Here is a 25,570-nt window from a genome sequence, read left to right on the forward strand (position 1 = left end):
CCTGAAAGCAAATACCAGATGGCTTTCATTATACCTGTATAACATAGCATGCACACACACACATATACAAACGCACAAAATAATTGCTTCCTTTACAGCATTTTAGTTCAAATGGCTACTAAAATTAAACATTACTGGTGCTCATTATGATAAGAAAAATGTAAGCATGCATTTAAGTACTCAGATGAATAACTCCACTATAACATTTCAATAGCAGAGTAGCTTCATATCACAGTAGTGCTGTGTTATTTGCTAATCATCTCTGCATGCTCTCTTTGAAACACTGGTCCAATTCCGAGAAACAAACTGTACATGGTTGATTATGGAACTTGCACTACCAATTACAATTTGGCCTTTTTCCATGTTTGTTGGGGGATAGTGATGCCAAAGCTTTATTATACCACCTCAAAAACCAGTGAACTTACAAGTACATACAAAAGCATTAATGGCTGGGAAGTACAAACTTCTGCATTTCTTGGCCAGAGGTTTAAAAGAATATTTTTTAATCTCCTTATGTGAGGTCTATACATTCCCAATACTGCTGGGAAAGCTATTTGAGCATTTAGCAAGTCTGAATGACTGGTGCCCTGCCACCGACTGCTTTTTCTTATATGGGAAGATTTCTTGAACCCTCCTAGCACACCACTTATCAGTCTTTGGTTGGAAGAGTATGCTCAGAAACCTATTAGAAGTGATTTCATCAGCTACCTAATAGTATACCATTTTACTGGCTGAAGTAAGACTTCCTTTAATTAGTGCTAAGAAACAAAGTTTTAATCATGTACTAGGTCAAATTGCAAAAGACTGTATAACAGCTATTTAAAAAAAAATCCCAATATATCTTCACAGAATAAGTATCTCTAGAAACCTCAATTTTGTAAAATCTGAAACCCCTAAAACCCCAAATCTAGAATAGAATATACACTCTATAAACTAGGGGTGGGGAACCTTTTTGGCTCTGCAGGCCAGATCCTTATTAGGATATATCCTTGTGGACCAAATTTGACAGGTAAGTTAATCTGTTAATCACCTGACTATCAGGTGACTATGAAGGAAGGACCTAACCATTGGGCACAGCCTAACCATTGGGCACGTAAAGGAGCTCACACAGTTGGGAGACACTTTAAGGGTCCTGATTGTGCTCTGGCAGCCATACCTACACCTGCTATACATAACATCACAGAGGACACCAGGTGGCAAGAGTCTGGGAAAAATTCATTCACAGGCCAAATTTGAACCCCTGGTGGGCCAAGTTAGACCTGTGGGCTAGAGGTTTCCCTACCCCTGCTATATACTGTTGTCTTTCAGGAAATCAACCTCTTACATGAGCAAAGTTTAGGGAAGAATATTACGTACTATTTTGTGCTGGTTTTCAGGATAAAATGGAATATATAAATATTCAATCTTTCAGGATCAATTCCTTATTTAAGAATTTTTCTAGGTTAGCAGATCTTCACCAGAATTATTTGCTGGCATTTATTTATTTCATAAAATTAATAAACTTTTTTATTGTAAAAAAAAATTCAAAGCAGTTTGCAAAAGCATTCAAAGCAATTTACAAAACAAGAAAAGCAAGAAAAATTCATAAACATACTTTTAAACATACAAAAGTTAAAATACTAAAACATATTAAAATTGATAAATGTTACTTATTAAGTAGCCTTGTATACAGTGATAACTGAGAAATTTAAGTACATATACCATAAGTTAGATCTATTGCTATATCTTGCAAAATATCACTTGGTATAAAGCTATTCTGTACTGAATGATGCCATGGTTTCATGTAGTTCAGGCATGTCCAACAGATTGGATGTCTGTGGTAGATTGCGGTAGATCTCCCCCCCAGAAAAAGCTTTGGCTCTCCTCAACAACTTTGCATCCCCCCCAAAAATGCTCAACAACTTTGCCTTCCTTAAAAAAAAGCTCAACAACTTTGTCATTAACAACGGGTAGATCACAGCCAGTATTTTTATAATGTGAGTAGATAACAGTCTCTTGGGAGTTGGACGTGCCTGATATACCATAGTTGAATCATACATCTTGGATTTTTGTGCTGAATTTTTGTTGGATTTTATCTTCCTATATTATTATTATTTTTTTTACACACAACATTTGGTTTAGCAAATAAAATACTGGCCGTTTAACACATGATGGGTGTCCTACAAATACTACTTTCCTGTGAGAAGGTTAATGTACACAACTTCACATTTATCTGTTTTGTTACAAGCCAAATACATCTGTTAGACAGATGTGTACTGGTAAAATATGTTCATGTGGAAACTCACATGATACAGAAATGATATACTGTATCGATATAAGAAAATAATCAGCTATGAGAAGTGGCTCTGAGACTCAAAGTAACAGAAGTGGTAATTGTACGTGTTATGTAATTTTAATAGCAGTGTTCTATTGGTGAGAAGAGAGAACTGTGTAGATAGATACAAAAGCCAATTTTCAATGAGAACTGAAACTGTTGTCTGCCCACTCAATCCTCATTATCAGCAAGTGTATAACTTTTTCCCCATCTCTCCTGAGAAATGTACATCAAATTAAGTGTGTATAGTTTATATACACACATGCTCATATGCACACACACACTTTAGAAGTGAGTCACTGTATATTTGATGGTCACACTGTGCAGATGCCTTCATCCTTTGTAAACAGGGAAGGAATTAAGTTGGAGAAAAATAAATCTTTTAATTTCTTTAAAAAAATATGTATCTTTAGGCTTGCAATAACAAAAGCAGCCATGAAAATGTTTACACACGTGTGTGTGTGTGTGTGTGTGTGTGTGTGTGCACAATATCCATGTGTTTCTCTGTGCCTGCTGCGATTAACAAGACATTTTTGTGAATGAGATATGGCAGGAAAGCAAACCCCTTCTAAAAATAAAGAGACAGATGCTATTTTATTTTCCGAAAAACACCAATCAAGAAAGAGAACTAATTATGTTGGGGCTCCCCCCCCCAAAAAAAGCTGTCTACATTATTAGATTTTGATTCTGAAGGTACTTCCACCAGTGTCTCAGGTTAAGAAAAGCTGGGCCATGAGGCAGCTTAGAAAAATAACCATCACCCTCTGCTAGTGGGTGATGTTTCAACAGGCAGCAGGGCTGAGACTCCAATCAGCCAACTAAAATGCCCTTTCCTATGTCACAGCATATGTTCCTCTCTCCTTTTAGATGGGAATGATGCTGCATAGCAATGAATCAAACAAACATACTCATGGGACTCCTGTTGCAGCAAGACCCCTACAGACCCCTTCTCTCACCAAATGCTGTTGAGGTCACGCTGTATGCTATTCAATTAATTGGCTAATTAAAGAAAACTCTGTTTTTATCACACACCAGGAACTGCCAATGTCAGACTAGCTACATAAGACCAGCAAGACTAATTGAGATCCTATGAACCACACTAGAATCAGGATGCTTTTTTAAATCATCTATAGTTAACCTAATGAACTGAAACAGCAAGAATGCAACTATTTAAGGTAAGACACACACACTTTAGAGATTACTTTTCAAGAGCAAGCATTGTGAATGTATCCTAAACAATATGTGAGTGTTTCAAGACAGATGTTACAAGCAGAATCTGGGCTGAACCCTATATATGGTGCTAGCATCTTACGACAAACTGATGCAACTCAAGGAGGGTACAGGCTGTGTTTTCTGGAACTGCTATACTCTCTTGTTACATGTCACAAGAAGAAATCCTTAAGACTTCTTGTTTACAGCAACTATCATTCACAAAGGCAATGAAATTCACATACACAGTGGGGGTGTCTTTCTGTCCCCCCCCCCCAATCAGCAGCAGCTTCCCTGGCTACATCAAAGCTACTTTAAATTCAGGGGAATTTGCAACTCAGCTTATGATGTGGTACTTGTAAGAGGACTACCGTACTTTGAAAGACTGCCTTGTATTTACATGCAGGAATGGCTAGACTATAATCTATATGCTGTTTAAAATGAAATATGCCATTCTGGAACCTTTTCACAACACACAGTCCAGAAGCCACACACAGGTAGTTATGGCAAAAGTACACCACGGACTTGTTGTAATAATGAATTATTATAAGGTCTTTGTCTTGTACGTTATGATGGTCTCTCTTTGTTACTGTGAGAACACAGTAGGCTGGAATTTCACAAGACACAGAATTTCTGATCTTACAAGATTCTGCAAAGCCTATGCATCTATGCATATGTGGACTTGTCTCTATTGGGGCTGCATGAACAGTGTGTCCCAAGCACTCTCACTTGAATATAAGGTTACCCTAGATCAGGCATAGGCAAACTCCGGCCCTCCAGATGTTTTGAGACTACAATTCCCATCATCCCTGACCACTGATCCTGTTAGCTAGGGATGATGAGAATTGTAGTTCCAAAACATTTGGAGGGCCAGAGTTTGCCTATGCCTGCCCTAAATTATAAATTGTTACTCTTTTACAGGCCATATCAACTGACTGAGAAGAAGCATCTTTTCACTTCCTTTGGGGTATCATCTGTGAAACTAAAATATAGCAGAGAGGAACCTTCCTGGTTAACCTGTCACAGCTTCGACATTGGGTGGAATAGCGAGGAGAAGGGGGAAGATTCTAGCTCAGGCATCCCCAAACTGCGGCCCTCCAGATGTTTTGGTCTACTCTACAACTTCCATGATCCCTAGCTAACAGGACCAGTGGTTGGGGAAGATGGGAATTGTAGTCCAAAACATCTGGAGGGCTGAAGTTTGGGAATGCCTGTTCTAGCTCATCTAAGCTTCAGGAAGAAGTGCTAGACCTAGGATAGGGATCTGCCCAGAGCTGGGCTTGGGCCTACCCTGAAGATTCTGGGCAAACTATAAAGCAGGATTTACATTTGCTGAACCTGGGGTCCTGCATAAGCTGTCCCCTTAGGTAGGGTAATCAGGCATGAGCAGTCTACCTGAGAGCAATTTCTCTAGGGGAAGCTCATGTTTGGTAACCGCTTATATAACAGACCATCTCTCCCCACTGCACTCCATTTTCATCTGACTTGACTATAGAAATAGATAAAATTGTGGCCCTTTTATTATGAGACTGTTGCCAACTGCATGAGGCTCCACAACACATGTGTATCCATTATCTAGATCACACAGTTGGGGACACATTTTCAATCACTCCTGGCAATGCATCCTTTAGATTCTAACTACTAAGCAAAAAAACAATGGCCTCCTTGCATCCCCCCCCCCTATGAAGCGTAAAGCATTTATCTTCCTCTCTCTTTTAGGCTTTATTTACACAGAAGCAGACTAAGTAGCTACTTCTGCTCCAGAATAAGTGTCAGGCAGAATCACACAAAGTAGAAGAATCCATAGCTCATTCATAAAAAAGAAACATCTAAGTTTTGAGTAGCACTGTTATCTATGCCAACTAATCCCTGCTGTGAGGACAAAACCAAAACTCTGTTTTTATTCCAAAAGCAAAGCTGAAGACTTCAAGTAATAAATATCAGGAGATAAAAGCAAAGACCACATATTTATCAGTCATCTTGATCTCTAGAAGCAATCTCAAAATTATAAGAGGTTACCTAAATGGTGCTTGTGTGCAGAGCACAGGTTAAATTGGGAAGTTATGGATAGCTTATCCTCTGGCATGCGCAAACAATCACAAACACACACACACTTTTTGTTCATTTTTTATTATGGTTAAATCAGAGGAAATTTAGGTTTCTGGATTGACCATAGTTAATAGTATAACAATAACCTGCTCTGTATGATGTATAGTTTTAGTTAAATTGATATACAATACAGTAACTGGCTTCTTGCCAAGCAACATGGAAGCATTTTTAAAGACAGCTTAATCCAATTTTGTATCTTTGAAACAAAAATAAACTCAGGAACTCATAAAAGCTGTTTGGGAAAAGAGCATATAAACAAGGTAAAAAGTAAACCAACAACTGAAGAAATTGAAAACAAAGATAATTTCATGTAGATAACTTAATTGTAATTAAGAAACATTTGGCATGTGTTTTGATATAATTCAAAGCTGTAGCCAATTAGATGCTTGAATAAGCCTGCAAAGCCACAAATGTATAATTAAAACAAATACACTGTAACACACATAGAATGATACCCAAGAATAGCAACAACCTTTGATTCACATTTCTGGCACAGCACTATTTTCAAGTTTGCAACTTTGTTAGCACTGTACAAAAGCAAATTATTTTCCAAAATCAGTCCCTCCCAAACAACTATTCATAATTAGAGAACATTATTAATAACATAATGCATAACCCAGGTTACAGTAATGTTTTTCAAATGTGAAGGTTGATGGTTTTAACAGTATTTTAATATCAGACATTTCAGAGGTTTTTTACGTTGTAGTAAAAAGTTATCTAAATGCTTAGCAGCACCACAGGAAACCAGGAAAGCAAGTACAGTATTTATATTTTTTTTCTACGTGCCACTTCTTAAATCCTTGTAGACAAGCATAGGCTGAAACTCACTTATTTGTATACACAGAACTCCTTTTTATTTCATCACTTAGAAGAAAAGATTTCACTTATTAAAAGCATTACAATAAAGGTCACTCAGGGCCAACTTGTTTAAACCAACAGGGCTGCTGTGAATGTAGAAACTGAACAAAGGAGAATTCCCTTACGTTATTAACATGAAGGGCATGGCCATGCATCCCTTTCTGATGAGGAATGGAAGCAACCAACCACTAACACACCAACAGGCACTCAATTTCAATGGCAGTACCTCCGTGTAATCTTCCCTCCAATTGTGCAGTGGAGGCATGGAAAGGGCACATGAATTAACAACAGCCCACTGCATGTTCCAAGAAATGCACAAAGTAGTTCAGATCTGTAATATTCAGAGTGTGCGTCTGATCACGCAGCTGGCTATTGTAGGCTTCTTCAGATTTCTTTAAGAAACTCCAAGCTAGCTCTATCAGACATTTGTTAATTCAGCTGACTATACTTCAATTATATTGTTTTATACAACTTTTTCTAAACATTTTTATCTATAGTTCCATTATTTTATTTAGAAAACCCTGCTGAGAAGTTCCTATTGTTTATTCATTGTATTTAGATTAGCAGAGTTCATGTTTGCTCAGTGGATTGTTTACGTCTTGTTTTTAATAATGAAAAAAATACAAAAGACTTCCGATGCTGCATCATATCAAAGCAGCTTTACAACTAAGTGGAAATGAAAACAATCCACTTGAGCTATCATCATCGCTCAGCCTTGATGAAATATTCAAAGTTAAAATACAGCTAAAAATCGTATTGCGTTCCTGGGAAGACAGAAAAAACAGCTCAAGAAATTGGAGTAATATAGTTACAGACTCTTTCACTGTGACAAAGTAAGCAAAATGAGAATGGATACAGAAACAGAATCTGTGAATCTAGTCAGTTTTGACAATAGACCATCAGCTAGTTCCACAAAATACTGCCAACACAAGTACAGTAGTCTATTTGTGAAGCTAAGAGTAGGGAAATTATACAGATGATTAAAATTCTTCTTCCATGAAGTAGAAGTCACATCATCTTAACTGTATTGGATATGATCCAATCTAGATATAGTCCTGCCCACATGCATCAAAATATTTTTTGTCTGATCATCTAAACCAATTTTAATATGAGAAACTAGAGTCACAGGTTGTGAAATCTCAGCAGAAACCAGGTAACATTTTAATAATACATCATTTATACCAACGCATTTTGCAAACCTTGAGGAATTACACACCCCCACATCTGATGTCATGTTATGGCCTTACTTATGCATGCTATTTTTTCTATTTTTTCTTTTTAAAAAGAGCAATTGCTGGAAATAGAACAGGCCTTGCTAGCCTCTACTTATTGGGAAAAAAGTTTTTTGAACATACAGTACTCCGAAGCATCACTTCCTTGTAGGGACATGGGATTTGTGTTCTTCTATAAACTGCATCTGGGAACTGCAAATCCCATGCTCTCTAGCAAGAAGCACCACACCTGAATTCAGGAATGTCATTTCCAATCAAAGACAATGAAGGCCTCTCTTCTAGAGCAAGCTCTCTACTGCCAACTATAAACATACAAAGAAACACACTTCTTAAAGTATTGTACACCCCCTGGCCCCCTCTCCCCTAAAGAGGAGAGCAACTATTCTGTGGTTTGTTTGTTTTGCCACATTTGAAAAGGGCTTTTAAAAACCTGGGTTCCACCTCCCTCTAGATTTCTTTGGAAAAGTCGGAACAAATAAGGATTTCATGGCAAGGCATGCAGAATTAATGCAGTACAGTTGGTTGTCCAGAGTCTTCTCCAAATTTTTACGGAAGCCTTTATGTACACCAACTTCCATTTTTATTCATGGGCATTATTTTTGCATGTCATGGTTATAAGAAGTTTAAACCAAGACAATTTTATGATATTTAGACTCTAGATTAGCTCTTTCCATCACTTACCGCAGGCACACTAAGTACTTTCTCTTTAACTCTCAGGACACAAAGACAGCTAACAAATCAAAGGTTGCATTACAAGCAGTGTTAGAAACTCAAAGCTGGCTGCCAAATGGTTCATTAAACCAAGGTTACAGTTGCCAAAATGGAATTTCTAGTTGCCATTTTTGGTTATCACGGCTCTAAAGTCTGATTTTTCAAATGGTGGACTCACTAGCTTTACATATGAAGCTCAGCTTGCATCTGTAGCCAAGTTTGTTCCTGGCTTAATGCTTTTGGTTTGTCTGGGTAGACCAACTATGTGCCTGGTCAGGCATACCAGCTGGGTAGTGCAACAGCAGAATAACCAGGAAAGAAGTGGCTGTGGTTTTTATTCTAAGTATGGTAAAGGTAAAGGAGCCTTGGACGGTTAAGTCCATCAAAGGCGACTATGGGGTTGCGGTGCTCATCTTGCTTTCAGGCCAAGGGAGCAGGTGTTTGTCCACAGACAGCTTTCCAGGTCATGTGGCCAGCATGACTAAACCGCTTCTGGCGCAACGGAGCACCATGACAGAAACCAGAGCGCATGGAAACGCGGTTTACCTTCCCGCTGTAGTGGTACCTATTTACATACTTGCACTAGCATGCTTTCGAACTGCTAGGTTGGCAGAAGCTGGAACAGAGCAATGGGAGCTCACCCCGTTGTGCGGATTCGAACTGCTGACCGTCTGATCAGCAAGCCCAAGAGGCTCAGTGGTTTAGACCACCCCACATAGTGACACTTAGCCATGTTTTGGCTTAGCATTATGTGCAAATTGAGCCAGTGTAGTCCACTCTCCCTTCTTATGTTTAATAACTATATTGAGACAATGGCAACAGTGGTTCACAGGGAAGGACTGAAGGTGGGTTTTTATTAATAAAAACTAGATTTACATGCAGATGTGCAACCCATACCTTTCATTGGTGTATTTGATGACAATGTTAAATTAATCTGGCAATTTGTCTTACTGTCGGGTATATCAAACAAATTAGAGTACCCCCAAAACAGGGGTTGTCTTATACATGGAGTTGTGTTATACACGGAAAAATATGGTAAGTGGAATATTGGAGTTAGACATTTAGGTATTAGACTTTATAATATTGACATTCTGATGAAACACTGTTAAAACATTTAAGGGGATAATTAAAATTTATAATGGTTTAGAATTGCAGGACTTACGATACTGTACAATAACTGTTTAGTACATTCATTTGGAAAGGAAAATATGCCAACATTGGCTTAAAACAGATGCATCAATCCAAGCCTTTTTTAGGAGTAGCTTAAGCGATGCAGGAGGCAGGACAGGGCAGCCCTGTTGAGCAAGCTGTCATCCACTTATATAGCTTTGCATACCACACTCTGTTGTTGTAAGACTGCCATCATAAAATATGGAGTATTATAATCACGGGCAAGATCATAACCATGGCATATATGCAGTAAACCTGGCTATTCATATGCTACAAAATGTTCGTTAATGACTGGAGCCAATCACATTCTCAATTATTCCTTTACAGACCAGTTGGCAGCAACCAGCTGGTTGCGATGGCTGCAACCCCCAATTTCAGAAAGGATTGGCTGCACTTAACAGAAAAAAGTACGCAAGGTAGCGACATCAATCTCATTTCACAGAAATCACTTAAGAGGTACATCTACATTTTGCCTAATAACTTTCTATGAGGGCTAGACACTTGCTTTGTTTTTATACCAAAAACTCAGAACCTGGGGCATTTGCTCAAGAGCAGCCCTGGAAGCTTTTATGGATGCCATTGCATCTGCAGGCACTGGGCTGGCAACCCTGTTGTACAATATGTAGAAATGGAATAGGCTAGATGGACTGCATGTTCATAGACACACAGCTGGTTAAAAAAAATACAGCGCTACAGAAATGATAAGTGCTGTAGTAGAGCAGCAGATATTTTCTGCCTTCACTGACAGTGAATTTTATTAGACAGACGTCCAGTTTTATTAGATACTGGAGACAGGTTTATCCATACAAATGAAAATAATTATACCAATACCCTTCAAATTACTACTATGCTTGCTCTGTTTCTGCTACTGCTTTTTTGAACAGTCCTTCTGCGTGTGTGGATGAATATTATTTCCTTCTTCTGCAGTTGTGGCAGAGATCCAAGAGAGATCAGAAGGGACCAATACATAGAGGGTACGATAGCAAGCCACTTTCTAATACTAGGGCATGCCGGTGTCCCAGGTCCAAGTTTTTTATTTCCCTTCATTTTCAAGAATGTGCATTCTCCTTAGCACAGGCATATGTATTAATGGGTGTGTAATCTGCAGTTCTCACATTCAGCTGTTGTTCACAGGAAATACTGAGAAAAGTAACAGCACAAACCATTCCCTCTATCCAACTGAGGCGTCTTACTAAACAATTTCCGTCTCCCAGTGTCTTCACCATGCTCTTTTAGCACCCACCTCACCTTGAAGTAGGGTCAATAGTTGATAACTTACTCCACAATCTTTCTTTTAAGCTGCCCCTGTAAGAGTTCAGAGATCCTAAGATATGCCAGATCAGAACATCACTGAAGTGCTTTGTTCAATGTGTAGATTCTATGCTTCTGCTTTTCCTTAGGCCCTTATGATCTTTGTTTTTTCCTTTAAGTAACAGCATCTGGTATCCTATGAATGCAAGAGAATCTCATCCCTGCTTTTAAAAGTAAGCACCTTCTGTTACCACAAAAACCAAAAACTCTTTCAAGACCGAACCTAGGGCCTTCAAATTCACCTGACACATAGCAAGTACTGAAACATACAAGTTTTCTACCTGTCCTGATTATATACAAAACATTCACAATTCGCCTCACATAGGAAAATCCTTCCAATGAAAATAATTTCAAGGATCACTTACAACCAGAAGCTTGAAGTGTTGGACTCCAAGACATGAAAGAGCTTCATTGCACTACCTGTTTAAAACAACCTCATTGTTCTGTACAAATTTCTTGCTGTTAAAAAAAGCAGGCTAACACATAAAGAGTGAAACAACACAAAAAGCAAGCAAGGGGATTACAAGAGAGACTGATTAGTGGGGCTCATACTGTCATACAAATCCACAGTACAGTCATACCTTGGGTTACAGACGCTTCAGGTTGCGTCTTTTCGGGTTGCGCACCGTGCAAACCTGGAAGTACCCGAACGGGTTACTTCTGGGTTTCGGCACTCGCACATGCCCAGAACCACTAAACTGCGCTTTGCGCATGCGCAGAAGCACAACCCATGTGTGCGCAGACATGGCGCTGCGGGTTGTGAATGCTGCGGGTTGCGAATGTGCATCCCGCACAGATCATGTTCGCAACCCGAGCATCCACTGTACTTTTCAATCAGAGTTGATAACAAGGAAGACAGGCAGACATTGCGACACATATTTTGCAATGTGCATGTTCTATGAGAATACCAGAGTCCAGCACCTATATCTTTAGAAGTTAGACAGAAGCAAACAACATATGCACAAGTTTAACTATAATATTGTCTTGAAAAATAGACCATCTTCACACAAATATTTTGATTTTCCTAGTGCAGATGTGCTCTAAAGCGTACTGTTTTGCCACAACAGCAATGCCAAGCATTAAAAAAATGGTACAACTACCTTCCTATAACAGAGACAAATTCACAAAGCAACAGCAAACTTTTCAAAATCAAATGGTTATTAAGTTACAACTTCCTCTGCAGCACACAGGGAATTTTAGATTTAGTTTAGTAATACTATCAATCCACTAACAGGCATCTCTCAGCAAGCCGAAGTAAAGACTGGCCAAACATTTTTGATACACATATGCAAAGTATTTGATGGACATTAAGATATTTCAGCCTGCAAAGAATCTCCATAACAGCCTGAAATACTTTTTGATCATCTTTACAAGACTGTGCTTAGTCTTCCAGAAATATTTCAAGATTTGACAAACATAATTTTGTCAAGGTATCAGAAAAGACAGCTCTTGTGTCTAATATATTTCAAATCTGAAATAAGAAGCAATCTGTGTTAGAGACTTCATGAAATCAAATATCCATTAATCTCATTATAATATATCACAAGCAATAGCTAAAAAGCAACAGTGACCCAACTGACTATATAGCTGAATACATTATTTACTTCCATAGCTAGAAGTACAATAATCAAGCACCTCTGTAAACAATGATGTACAATCTTGGCCAAATTCCAAGACTGAACTTATGTCAAGTTGGCAAATATGTAACTTGAGCGAGATAATCACAGTAGCATGGCAACAGACTTGCTGAAATATATCAAATCAGGATTTACATGCTCAAATTATTTATTCAAAGGGGAAAATGCAAATATCCAAAACCTGCTTCTACAAAAAACCAAACTATTTGACAATCTATTTCATCATGCTTCCACTAGAGCATGATGCCCAAGAAAAAGGAAGAGCAAACCTAGAATTTGGCAGTTTTCTCTTTTGCTAAAAATACAACCATTCACCAACAAAATACATGAACAATTAACACAAAACTGCAAAACCAAGCCTTAAAAATAAAACTTAACTGAACCCGATCATAGCATTGCATTATGATAATACTTTCTGAAGTAATTCATGAAAGTCTCCTAAAATTTAGTAATTGCAAACCTTTATGCCAGAAACCTAACCAAACAGACCGAAGAGAAACAAGACAAAAATTACCTCTGGTGAAATTTTCAAATATATTCCAAATAAATAAAATCCATTTCAAAACTTACCTACAGTTTGGAGGAGGGTCTAATGTAATTTCTGCAAGTTCTTTCTGAATTCTTAAGAGAAAAGAGACAGAAGTTAAAAGGACAGAGTTATTTTTTCCTCCAATTTATTAGCTTTTTAAAAATTAACTCCAGTGTGTAAAAACTAAGTTCTTATGGTACAGGAAACATGCCACAAAAATTAAGTTACACATTGATCCTTATTGGCTGGGACATACACACTTTGCATACACCCGCCAAATATTATTGCAGTTTTCATTTCGGAAAACAACCCAACAGAACCAAAGTTTCTGTTTAAAAATTTCCAAGGTTTAAAAAGCAGTCCAGACATAAGACATGATAGCTTACCAAGAAGCCAATGCCAGCAGTTCAGTAGATTTTTCATCTCCCCCATTGCTCCACCACCCACATACCATCAACTATCCTGTGGGTTGGGGAGGAGAGGACTAAAAGGAACAGGAGCCACATCGAATAAAGGTTGCACTTCAAAACTGCAGGCTATCTTGCTTCAGCCAAAGCAGAGAGATGGAGGGGAGAAAGTATTTCTGCCCCTTGTGCTCCCAGGCAAGCAGGCAGGCAGGAGTGAATGAGCAGCAGGCAGATGAGCTGGCTGCCCAGATAGGCGGAATGGGTAGGAAAAGGAAGAAATAACTTCCTGTTACTGAGTGGCAAGGCTAAGGAATTTGAGTGAGTTTAGTAGACGCTATGAGGGGGCGTGGTGGGTAGGCAGAGTTTGCATGCAAAATGGACATGGGAACAACCAGTGTGTACACACAAGCAGAAATAAATGCAAGCACTGCTTCAACATGCTTTCCATATTTATGTGCTTCTTGCCTTCTTTCTTGCATTTCAACCCCCCCCCCATCTATATAACAAATTCCCTTTGCTCAAACACATCCAAGGAGATGAATTCTGAGCACACATGTACCTTGCAAAGCACAAAGAATCCTATAAAGACAATGTACGAGCACAAAAACCTGATTTCCCAAGATAAAGATAAAAAGAATTGTGTTACTCTGACAGCACATGCTTTAATTCCAAAAAGGCAAATGGACTACACTTTTGGATTACTTGAGCTAATCTTACATCATCACTCAGCATTTTTAGGTGTTCAGTGTGTATGACTAAGCCACCTAGAAAGAAAAATGGGTTACTAGCTGAGAAATGCTATGCAAGTGGTAATGAATCAACATGTTTACAGAGCTAAAAATTTACAGTCTGCCCATCTGACATAATGTAAATATTCTGATTTATGTACTAAAACTATGATAATTTAGATGCTGCAACACAATGAAAGTAAAAGATCCATTTACACAAAATTGGATGGATCCAGACTAAATTAGCTGCACTTGCACTTCACTGGAATCAGATAGCATATTCATTATAGCATAAACTTTTATATAGACTACAGCCCACCTCATCCATTTTTGTGTGAATAGTCACTGCTGTATTAATAATGATCAATGTAATGATCAATGCTCACACATTTATGCATTTCATTTCTTTCTGATCTCTCACTATTTGAACCACCAGTGTGTGTGTGTATGTAAAACACACACACACACACACACACACACACAGAGAGAGAGAGAGAGAGAGAGAGAGAGAGAGAGAGAGAGAGAGAGAGAGAGAGAGAGAATACTTTATGCTTCTGATAAAGTGGACTGTACTCCACAAAACTTGATGCCATAATACATTTGTTAGTCTTTAAGGTGCCAGAAGACGTCTTGCTGGTTTAACTGGCTCTGTTCTGGAAACTTACAATGTGAAGTAGTTAGTAATTACTTAAGTCCTATTTATTTCAGCAGGAACTAAATACAACTAATTGAGTATGGATGCAACTCATTGAGCACATATATTCACTGTGACTTATTGGGGTTTTTTGGGGTGGTGGAGGAGGAATATAACACTTATATCTGGTAGGCACTGTTAACAAACCAAGATGTAGAATCTTGCACACCCTTCCCCAGCTTCCACTTTAGCTATGATATAGTATCAATATAAGCCTGAAAAATTGTTTAGAGATCAGGAATGTTACATGTACCCTGGCAACACTTCCTGCTAAAATAGTGCATTTAAATGCTTAATTCTAACTACAGTATTATGTAAATCAACTTCAATATGGCTTCATTCCAAGAAACCACACTTAGGATTCTAGCTCAGGTCCCACTGGTTGCAGAAACTAAACTTGGTTAAGAACATTATTCAACAAATGTCTCAAGGTGATGTACAACAAAAACAGCAAAAAGGAACAAAAAAAATCAAACCGTTAAATACAAAAAATAAACAGCCAATACAAAATAAACACTCATGACAAGAGATCCATTTAATCAGCTGGGAAAGTCTGTTGGATCTCTTTCACAAAACGGGGTACTCACACTAAAAGCTCTACTCTGAGCTACTGTGGAGTGGGCTTCTGAGATTTTGGACTTTCAGGAGAAACTTTCCTGCAGACTGCAGCTGCTGTGAAATGGGTTCTTTGTATTTTCTACTGCTTGTCTAATTGACTCTGGGAAACTGAAAAGATCTGATCATCTATATTAATATTCCTGTACATGGTACGGTATTTATCAAAAGACAGGTTATCTGGCCAAGCATATTTGGCTAGTGAAAGTGATCAGTTCCGCGGCACAATGTGTACACAGTCCCTGAACAAATATGCTCTTGGCAGTAAGTGTATGTGTGAGAGAATATATTCTCAATTTACAAGGTGCCAGGCTGTACATTTTACCCATGGTCCCGAAAGAAAGAACTAAAAACTGCTGTATGTGCATTTTCTGGTTTCACGCAGGAAACATAAGCAATCTATATTATCAGGATTCTTTAGCTACTCTTATTTCAAGTTTTTAGAAGATAAGAAGCACTCAGTACATTTTCAAAAATGTTTCAAAAACTCTTAGATCTGAATTTGCATTGGTTTTATGCTGCATCATCTGCAGTTTATTTTTATAGTGATTTTATGTATGGAAGTTTACAGAGCCCATCCTTAACAATTATATTGGGGGGGGGGCAGGATATAAATCTATTAAATAAAAATAAAGTACCCTTTAAAACAAGACTTTGGAGAAATATTAAAGCTTGCTGGGTTTTTTTTTATATAAATGGCAGGCTTTTTGCTGGCACTTTCGTATATGGCTGAGAAATGGAATTCTGCAAGAGACTGTTCTACAGTAGGTGAATACGTTTAAACTAAATAATAGATAAGCTACCACAAATTCCACACATGGATATGTGCTAATGTGAAGAATGCATTCAAGGATTCAGTTATTTGACATTGTCCCAGTTCAACTTTTCTTTTTGTATGTGATTAATATAAGCATGTAACACTGTACAGGTTTTGTTGGAACTTATCCATGTTATTTTACTACAAATTAATAAAATTATATTCTATTTTTTAAAAAAGACTCACAAGTCTAGCATTTTGACTTGCCAATAATATAAAGTGTATGTGTGAAAAGTTGCACATAATTAACCCAGCAGAACAGGAAAACCCCTTTGGTATATAGCATGCCCTGATTCACAAGTCACATTAAACCGTAGATAATGTTTAGCTATGGTTTGACATGAATGAGCAGTGTGCTAATGCTTAGAAGTCTCCCCTCTCTGGGAACAATAAATGACAAGCCTTAGCATATCAAGCCATCCAAAGGTTTGTTCTTGGCTTGGGGTGCTGGGAGAGCAACAAACCATAAGCTTGGCTTCAGATGACAAGACAAGACAAGGCTTGTATGATATGGCTCCTGGGGCAGAAGAACAGCAAACAGAAACGTTTGGGCAACATGCATTAGCATGCTGCTTGTTCACAATGAACCATAGCTAAGCGTGAACTATGGTTCAGTGTGATTGCACATCACACTATGGTCTATAAAACGTAAGTGTATGTCGCTGAAGTTATTTACTGCACTCTTATATTTCCATTTACAACTAGACCTCAATATATTCAACAGTTTGAAACGTAATGGAACTCAAGAATTCTGCCTTTCAGATGTCATCCAAATAAGCACAGCTGCAGATACCAAGAAAAACAAAACTGTATTTTAAACAAAAACAGATCTTCCTCTCTGGCTAATACTCGATCTCACAAGGGGAAGGAAAAAAGGACTTTAAAAATCCTATCTCGTTCTAATCAAACTGTTCCACAGGGTATTTAACAATGACATCTAGCTTGCTTTTGATCCCCCCCCCCTTTTAACATAACCATACAGGACAATGCCGAACAAAAACTAAACCATTAATGGAGAAAAAAATACATTAGAACAGAGGGCATGTAGATATTTATAACCCTTGATCACTGCAAATTACTTTTATAAATGCATTACTTTTATAAATGCATGCATTCAGTCATGAAGGTTCTAGCACATGCTAGTGCAGAGCTTTCCAAACTTTTCATATTGGTAACACACTTTTTAGAAATGCATCATTTTACGACACAGTAATTCAGTTTTGCTAGCAAACTGGAGGTTAATTTAACCCCTTTCTAGTCCTGGGAGGAGCACAGGGAGCGTTCACATGACACACTGCAGCTGAGAAACTAACGAGTCACAACACACAGTTTGGAAAGCTCTGCTCTAGTGTGACGAAGAAACAGACACCAGGATGGGCTATGTAGATGGGAACAAGAACATAGCTAAATACATGTCTTCAAACATACTATTTTTAGGCATACTCCTAAGATGTTTAATAGGTACCGTTAAAATGTGACGTATAGATGTGGCTGCAAATTTCCTATTTAACATATATATTCCATGGCAAATCCAAGTTTCTATGAAATGGCCATACAGTATACTTGTATAAAAGTAAGTAAATATTTTGTAACTTAGGACATGGTTGAGAAGGGGCTGAATCTACTGCACACTCCAACTGGGGTCACCAACTGCTGGGAAGTGGTTAGCCTTTACACTGGGGGTCGCCAAACTTTTTTGGATCATTGAGCACATTTCAAATTCTGAGACAGGGGTCAGCAAACTGTCCCTCAGACCTTGTGGGGGGCCGGACTATATTTTGAAAAATATATATGAACGAATTCCTATGCCCCACAAATAACCCAGAGATGCATTTTAAATAAAACGACACATTCTACTTGTGTAAAAACATGCTGATTCCCGGACCGTCCACGGGCCGGATTTGGAAGGCGATTGGGCCGCATCCGCCCCCGGGCCTTAGTTTGGGGACCCCTGTTCTGAATGCTGGGGGCACCAATAAAAAAATAGCTGCTATTGACGGGGAACATGGCATAACATAAAATTAGAGAGACTGCCACCCCCGACAACCCCATGCTTACCATGGGAAGTCAGCTATGTCCTGCTGATCCCAACTGTGGTGGTCACTCAATATTGAATTTACACAAACAACTCACCCCCTGATGCTGTGAATGAATAGCAACAGGGAGCATTCATTAGTACCAAGAAAATATACTCAGTCTCATTTCATAGAAGTAGCTTAAAAGATACCTCTACTCGAACAGCATCCCAAGGTGGCCGTCATTAAATCCCATGCAGTGCCCTTGCGGAAACACCAATGATGGCGAAACTTTTGACACTGGGTGTCCCAGCCCCTATCAGCAGAGATCCTGCAGAGGGCTGGGCTGCAAACCCCCAGGATTCTTTGAAAGGCCTTCTCTTCTCTCTAACCATCCTTCCATTCACCACCCTTCATACTGGATGGATTTTCTACTAGTATTTATCAATCAAGGGTTGCAACCAATTCATACTTGAGAGTAGAGCCATTGAAATCAATGGATTTAAATTAGCCATGGCCATTTATTTTAAAGAGTAGGACTTGGTTGGAGCCTTTAGAGGAACATTAATGTGATGCATTACCATCGCCCTGCAGTGTGGGAGATATATATATATATATATATATATATATATATATATATATATATATATATATATATATATATAGAATATATATATATATATACATACACACACACACATACTAGAACATATTCCATATGTAACAGAGTGTGACACACCTCTTAGTTTGATATTAAGAATTATGAAAGTGGGTTTTTTTCTAGGTAAAGTTCACATCTTTACAAATCCATTTATAAGCTTACAAGGTCTCCACAGTCCAATATGACCAACAAAAAGAATTAAAAGTTTGGTTGTGCTGAGCATTGGAACAGGCAGGCAAACCTCACTATAATGAAAAGCTCTTTATGCAGCCAATATTAGCAAAGCTCTGCATGAGAATACCCCTTTCACCCAGAAGTTAAGAGGTGGGGCCTCTCATTATGCTGAAATGCAGAGCATGCTAAAATGCTCTGTGCAGTCAAACCCTCCTCTCTTTGCCCAAGTTGTCTGGCACAAGCAGAAGACTCAATGGAAGACTGGTTCCAGAGGCTACCGTAAGTTACCAGAAGGAAGAACTGTATGGCAAGAGCTTCCTTGTCCTTTTGGCCGGGATATTTCCCCCCAGATGAGAACCAGGAACTGAACAGGTGACAGAGTTTGGGGTGGTGGTGGTGGTGGTGGGAAGAGCTGCAAGAAAGCCAGAACAACCACTGACATAAGAGAGGAGCTGATACTCACAAGGCAGTTATCTTAACATACTGTAGTTAAGGACTTCTGCTTGAGCTTGTTTTTCCCTCCTCTCTCCTATTCCTTTTTCCATGTGTGCTATACCTTAGTACTGATTTTGTAAGCTGTTCTGAGAGCCATTCTTGCTAAAGGTTAAGGTATAAATTCCATATATAATACAGTTATGGCTGCACATAATCTTTTTTTATTTAGAAATTGGTATATTTTATGAACAAGCATAAATACTAGCTGGGTGGTACAACAAAACATACTAGTTTGCAACTAAATAGAATCATTATAGAATCTAGGTACAAATGCAACACTTTCGGTATGCAGGGCACATTTCTTCATTCATGCTTAAGCATATACTCTGCCTTCTTACAAAAAAGATTGTATGACAAAAGCAGAGTTTCTTATAGGTACACACACTGATTCCCCCTCTTCTGTTGTATTATGTCTCTTGCCAAACAGGTTTTCCGTGTGTTTGTAGGCCTTCAAACACCTGCAAAACCTTTTTGATGAGAAATCGAAGAGGCAGGTAAAAATATGTCTATGAAACCATAAGCAGTAAGTCCATTTAACTTCCAAGCCTTTTACAAACTGTCATTCTTATGCTGTTAGCAGTAATTGCCACTAAATGAATGTGTTTTGTTATGCAAAACAAAACTTTTAAGGAAAACATTTCAGCTTTTTAGTAGGCTATGCTTAAGATCCAATCTGTGCTTGTTTACTCAAAAACCCTACAGAGTTCAACAGGACTTACTCACAAGTGTATGTAGTATTATACACTTACAATAGAACCACAGAACTGTAGGGTTGGAAGGGACCACAAAGGTCATTTAGTCCAACCCCCTGCAATGCAGGAATCTTTTGCCCAAAGTGGGGCTCAAACCCACGACCCTGCTCTACCAACTGAGCTACCTCTGACATTATGCACAGAACTATTTATATATTTAAGACATTTATAGATCATATAATTGTTCTTATTTCTAAGCAGTACAGTATACATAACAACAATCCTGAGAAAATGAGACAATAAAAATGTATCACTACTTTAAAATGCCTGCTGGGATAGAAAGTCCTATGCCCCACAAATAACCCAGAGATGCATTTTAAATAAAAGCACACATCTCACCAAAACACCCACCCACCCCACTCACACAAGAAACCAAAGACCACCACAGCCAAACAAGCGCATCCTACGCCAACCCCCGACCTCTCTCACCAACAAAGGAGCACAAGCGAACAACAGAGAACCTGCACAATCAACGCTGACACTGAACCCCTACACATACCAAGAAAAAAAGAGAAACATCGACACCCCACCCCACCCACCTACCTCTCTCCCCTTTCTTCCCAATGCCTCAACATTCAAGATTAATGTGTAAAAACGATACATGGGAAAAATATGAGACATTGTACTACCTTTGTAAACCAAGAAAATCCTTAATAAAAATTAATTTAAATAAATAAATAAATAAATGCACACATTCTACTCATGTAAAGACACCAGGCAGGCCCCACAAATAACCCAGAGATGCATTTAAATAAAAGGACACAGTCTACTCATGTACAAACACACTGATTCCCGAACCGTCTGTGGGCCGTATTGAGAAGGCAATTGGGCTACATCTTGCCCCCGGGCCTTAGGTTGCCTACCCCTGCCCTAAAACAACCCGAAATTTAAGAGGACTGAGAATGAGCATTATTTAAAGGGCCTATAAAACGATCAACTGAGAAATCCACAGGAATCTAGTGTGCACTTGCATATATTCTATTCAGCGGTTGCCCTACACAGAGTTTTGAGGAATATTTTGCCCACAACAATGAAGTGAACCAAGTAGCAGCTACTCATGCAGTGTTGCATGTGCATGATGGAGTAGTTACACTTAGCAGAGGAAAAGCTAACAATGTTTTAGACAAAACTGGTGTTGCCCGAATGAAGAACGACTCAATAACATGGAGCAATAGAAAAGCAAGCAGTAATGTCACCATGCAGCTGGCACACTTAACAATTAATTATATATTTAACCAGTCACACTGTAAGATGCCAAAGCAATCAGTTGCCCTGAGTTTTTCATGTCTGTAGGACTATACTTTAGATAGGCTTTTGTTTTTTGTATCCATGACTGGTTTGAGATCCCCAGAAATAGAATATGAATTCTTCTGTTCAGGCTTATGCTGCCATGTGCTTGGGGAGAAACTATTAATGCAGGCTCCATCTGTGCAGTCTAAGCACACCAACCGTTCTCATGAAGTAACTGATGCAACAGCCTAAGATCTCTTAAGTAGCTGTTCTCCAAATCTACCTTCTCTCTTGGGAACGAGAAAGCCAAAAGTACTAAGGAAGTCTGCCATTTATCTGAAAAAGTGTGCATGCACACAAAAGCTCACACCAATGACAAACTTCGTTCGTCTCTAAGGTGCTACTGGAATGAATTTTTCTATTTTATTTTTATCTTGTTTAACACTATGAAATGAAAATGCATTCTCAGTCATACTGATATTTTATCTGACCAAGCAGGCAAAGGAAAACATCATATTTTACAGCAGTAAGTACAGGCGATTTCTGTTCTCATCCTGAGAGATTTCTGTTCTCACCTCATCATTCTTAACCCAAGGTACTACTTCCGGGTGAGCAGAGTCTGTAACCCCGAGGTACCACTGTATTACTATAACCTTCTTTCACACTGAATTGCTGAAATGTCCAAAATGTTTTAGCTAATTAACCTTGACTTATGCTGACAAATCTGAAAACTAGTCAATCACATAAACGCAAGTGTGTGTATCTATGTATAAAGGTACAAACTGCCTCAATTTTAATAGCAATATAGGAATGTCAATGCATTTACATAAACTATTATTATAGCCATTTGGATTAAGTACCAGTGAGTCAACCAACCAGTGATCATACTAAGGCTAACACAAACATACAACCCTGTGGAGGAATGTAATACTCAGCAGGTGAATAGATGCCTACTAATGATATTAATTAACAGGAAAGGTAATGGGAAAAGTCCACAGAGAGCAAGTACCTTTTAGCACTAGTTGAAAGTTTAGCAGCTGTTTTGCTAGATATTTTGCCCTCCTTTTTCTTGGGCTGAACCTGTTCTCTTTCTTGGTCTTGTTGAACACCTTCCCGCTGATCTCCATCAGAGCTGCCTCCACTAGTGCTTGGACTATCGTCAACTCTTTGCCCTTCAGTGGACATCTTAGATTCTAAATGGAAAACAAACAAGCAATATAAATAAAATCATAGCTTTGGTTATTATTCATCCAAACAAATTATGAAGCTATTGGGAGAGGGAAAGCATCCAGAGGTTTGGACTGTGACGTCACTATCATGCAGATGACATACAGCTGCATCACTTTTTTTTCAACCTAAGAATCCAAGGGAGGCAACAGAATTTTTAGAAAATGTATCTGGGTAGACGAAGCTGAAATTCATCTTGCGAAGACAAAGAATCTGTGGGTTGGGAAGTTTGGGGTACTCCAAGACCAGCTTTTCCCAACCTCGCAATCCCCAGGTGTTTTGGACAACTCCCATCCATCATGGGCAGGCAATGGAATTATCATTCAAAAACTATGGATTAGCAAAGCTGCTGTAAATTTGTAATTGTCTGGTGAGACACAGGTAGCAAGTCCAGCTTGTATGCTGGCTGCAACCCTATAAGTGGTAGTCACACATTGGCCTAAGTTATCCACATACTAATTATCTCCAAGCATGCTGACAATGCACATGGGGTGGCCTCTTAAGATGATCGAGATGCTGGAAAGCAAGGACATGGTGGAAAGCAAGGAAATTTGAGACCCTAACACCAATTTTAAACCAACTGCACCAGCCACATTAAACCTGGTCAAAATTTGAAGTGCTGGTCTTGATCTTTTCATTTTTGGGCCAGGGTTTGTAAAGGATCATCTTTACCATATAATCAGTTAGTCGGACACTGTGCAAGAAGCAGAGGACCTTCTCAGTAACAGCCAAGAACTGTGGAACTCCTACTGACCTTCAATGCTGCCTTTAACCAAGATTGTGTGATAGAGCAGATTTTAATATTTGGTATGCTTATCAATATGGTTGTTATCTTTGTATCTTGCCTTGCTCTTGTTTGTATACTGCTTTGTGATGCTGCTTTTAAAAGTGACCAAAACATTTCAATAATAATCTTGGGATTTTTATTCCAATGTCACAATGTGAAAAATACTTCATTTATATGCATTCCACTTTTATCCTTATATGTCTTCACTTGTATTAGATTTATAAAAAAATCAGATAGGATAAGCAACTATTGTGAAAAGAAGGGTAGTGCAAGGAGAGCTAATGCTAAATGTATAAATTAGAAGCCTGAAGTAACACTACAAAGTTATTGTTTTAGTAAGTAACTCATAATAATCACCTTATCTATTTTAGGGTTGACAACTTTTTCATCCGTCACTTTTTGAAATATAGCAACCCTAATCTATTTCCTAAATCATATAGACTATTTTCCATTCTTTGGGATAACATGTACAGAGATTCTCTTTCCTCAAATAAGAGCAAAAAGATTTGACCTAACTTAATACCCAACACAAGCAAATACCTATGCTAATCTCCAGACTCTTTCCTTATCTTCTTCTACTGTGAAGACTCTTTTCAATTTGTTTTTATTTTATTTTTAGGAGATAGCCCTCAGAATATCCTAAGTAATAAAAAGTATGATTCTGAGTGTGTACATGTAACATGCATCTTAAATTATAAGGCAGCCTCACTTAATCAATACTCTTCAACCTAGTACTCTATATGTAAAACCTAGTGTTTTAATATCTCTCACACGTCTGCCTTAAACTCACAGCTGCAAACAGCAAGAAGCTGGCACCTAAAAGAAAGATTTAGATTCACTTAAAATTGGATGGAAGCCCTACAGTACCTTTAAATAACACCGAGATTACAATCTTATGTACACTTTCTCCTACTGGACACAATGGTACTTCTGAATAATGTAGGATCAACCTACATTAGTTACAACAATCTCGTATTTTAAAAAACTTACTGGGCACATTCCAGCTAAAGTTAAGCTATTTCACATCATAGCATTTAAACATATTCTTAATGTTATTACTGAAATATAGTAAATACTGTAAGTTTTAACTTTGATTAGAAGCTACCAACATGAGTTTGACCAAACTGCGGGAGGCAGTGGAAGACAGGAGTGCCTGGCGTGCTCTGGTCCATGGGGTCACGAAGAGTTGGGACACGACTAAATGACTAAACAACAACAAGATCTGTAATCTACAAGGGGCATTAATATAGCAATATGTAAAAGCCAAGAATCTCAAACTGCACAGCAGGGTACAAGTTGGACTACTTTAAGACTCAGCAATACCAATTCTAATTTTATAGGAAGGCAGGGTAGAACAGTGGATAGATCAGTTTTCAACTGAGCTTTATTTTTATTTTGACTGGATTTATTTTTAACTTATTAACAGAACTTCTATTCTACCCATCAGTAAAATTTAACAGGGCAACTTACAAAAACTTCAAAATAAAGCATCATAAAGATAAAAATGTCAACAAGGGGAAAAACCAGCCGAAATCTAAATTAAAAATCCTCAGGAAAGAAAAAGATGATACAACCCAAGACAGCCTTTTGGAAAGATACCATGATGGTATTAAAAGCTGCTAAGAGATGCAGATGAATAAAAGAGCTGCCTTTATTCTGTCTCTTCCGCAGCACAGGTAATGTATCAGGATGGCCAAAGTGCTTTCAAAGCCAAAACTAAGTCTAAAACTCAACTAGAATGGATCCAAATAGTTAGTCTCTTCCAAGTGATAATGGAATTGCACAATCTCCCTGGCTCTTAAACTGTTTCCTCGGAAAAGCAATATTAGCAAGTTGGTAGTTATTACAACCAGTATTCGAAACTCCCATTGTTCTAGGCATATTTTGC

General features: G+C 38.3%; 1 protein-coding gene across 1 annotated transcript in view; it reads right to left on the bottom strand.

Moving 5' to 3' along the window:
• Positions 1–25,570, bottom strand: part of LOC118091682 (ubiquitin-conjugating enzyme E2 E2) — a 124,317-nt gene that overhangs the window by 91,679 nt on the left and 7,068 nt on the right. The window contains exons 2-3 of the mRNA XM_035128878.2: positions 22,678–22,861; positions 13,122–13,172 (exon numbers count right to left, since the gene is read on the bottom strand). Coding sequence (XP_034984769.1) covers positions 13,122–13,172; positions 22,678–22,853 — 227 coding nt within the window. The 5' untranslated portion in view covers positions 22,854–22,861. The remainder of the gene's footprint in view (positions 1–13,121; positions 13,173–22,677; positions 22,862–25,570) is intronic.

The sequence above is a fragment of the Zootoca vivipara genome, chromosome 12, assembly GCF_963506605.1.
Source record: "Zootoca vivipara chromosome 12, rZooViv1.1, whole genome shotgun sequence".
Lineage (NCBI taxonomy): Eukaryota > Metazoa > Chordata > Lepidosauria > Squamata > Lacertidae > Zootoca > Zootoca vivipara.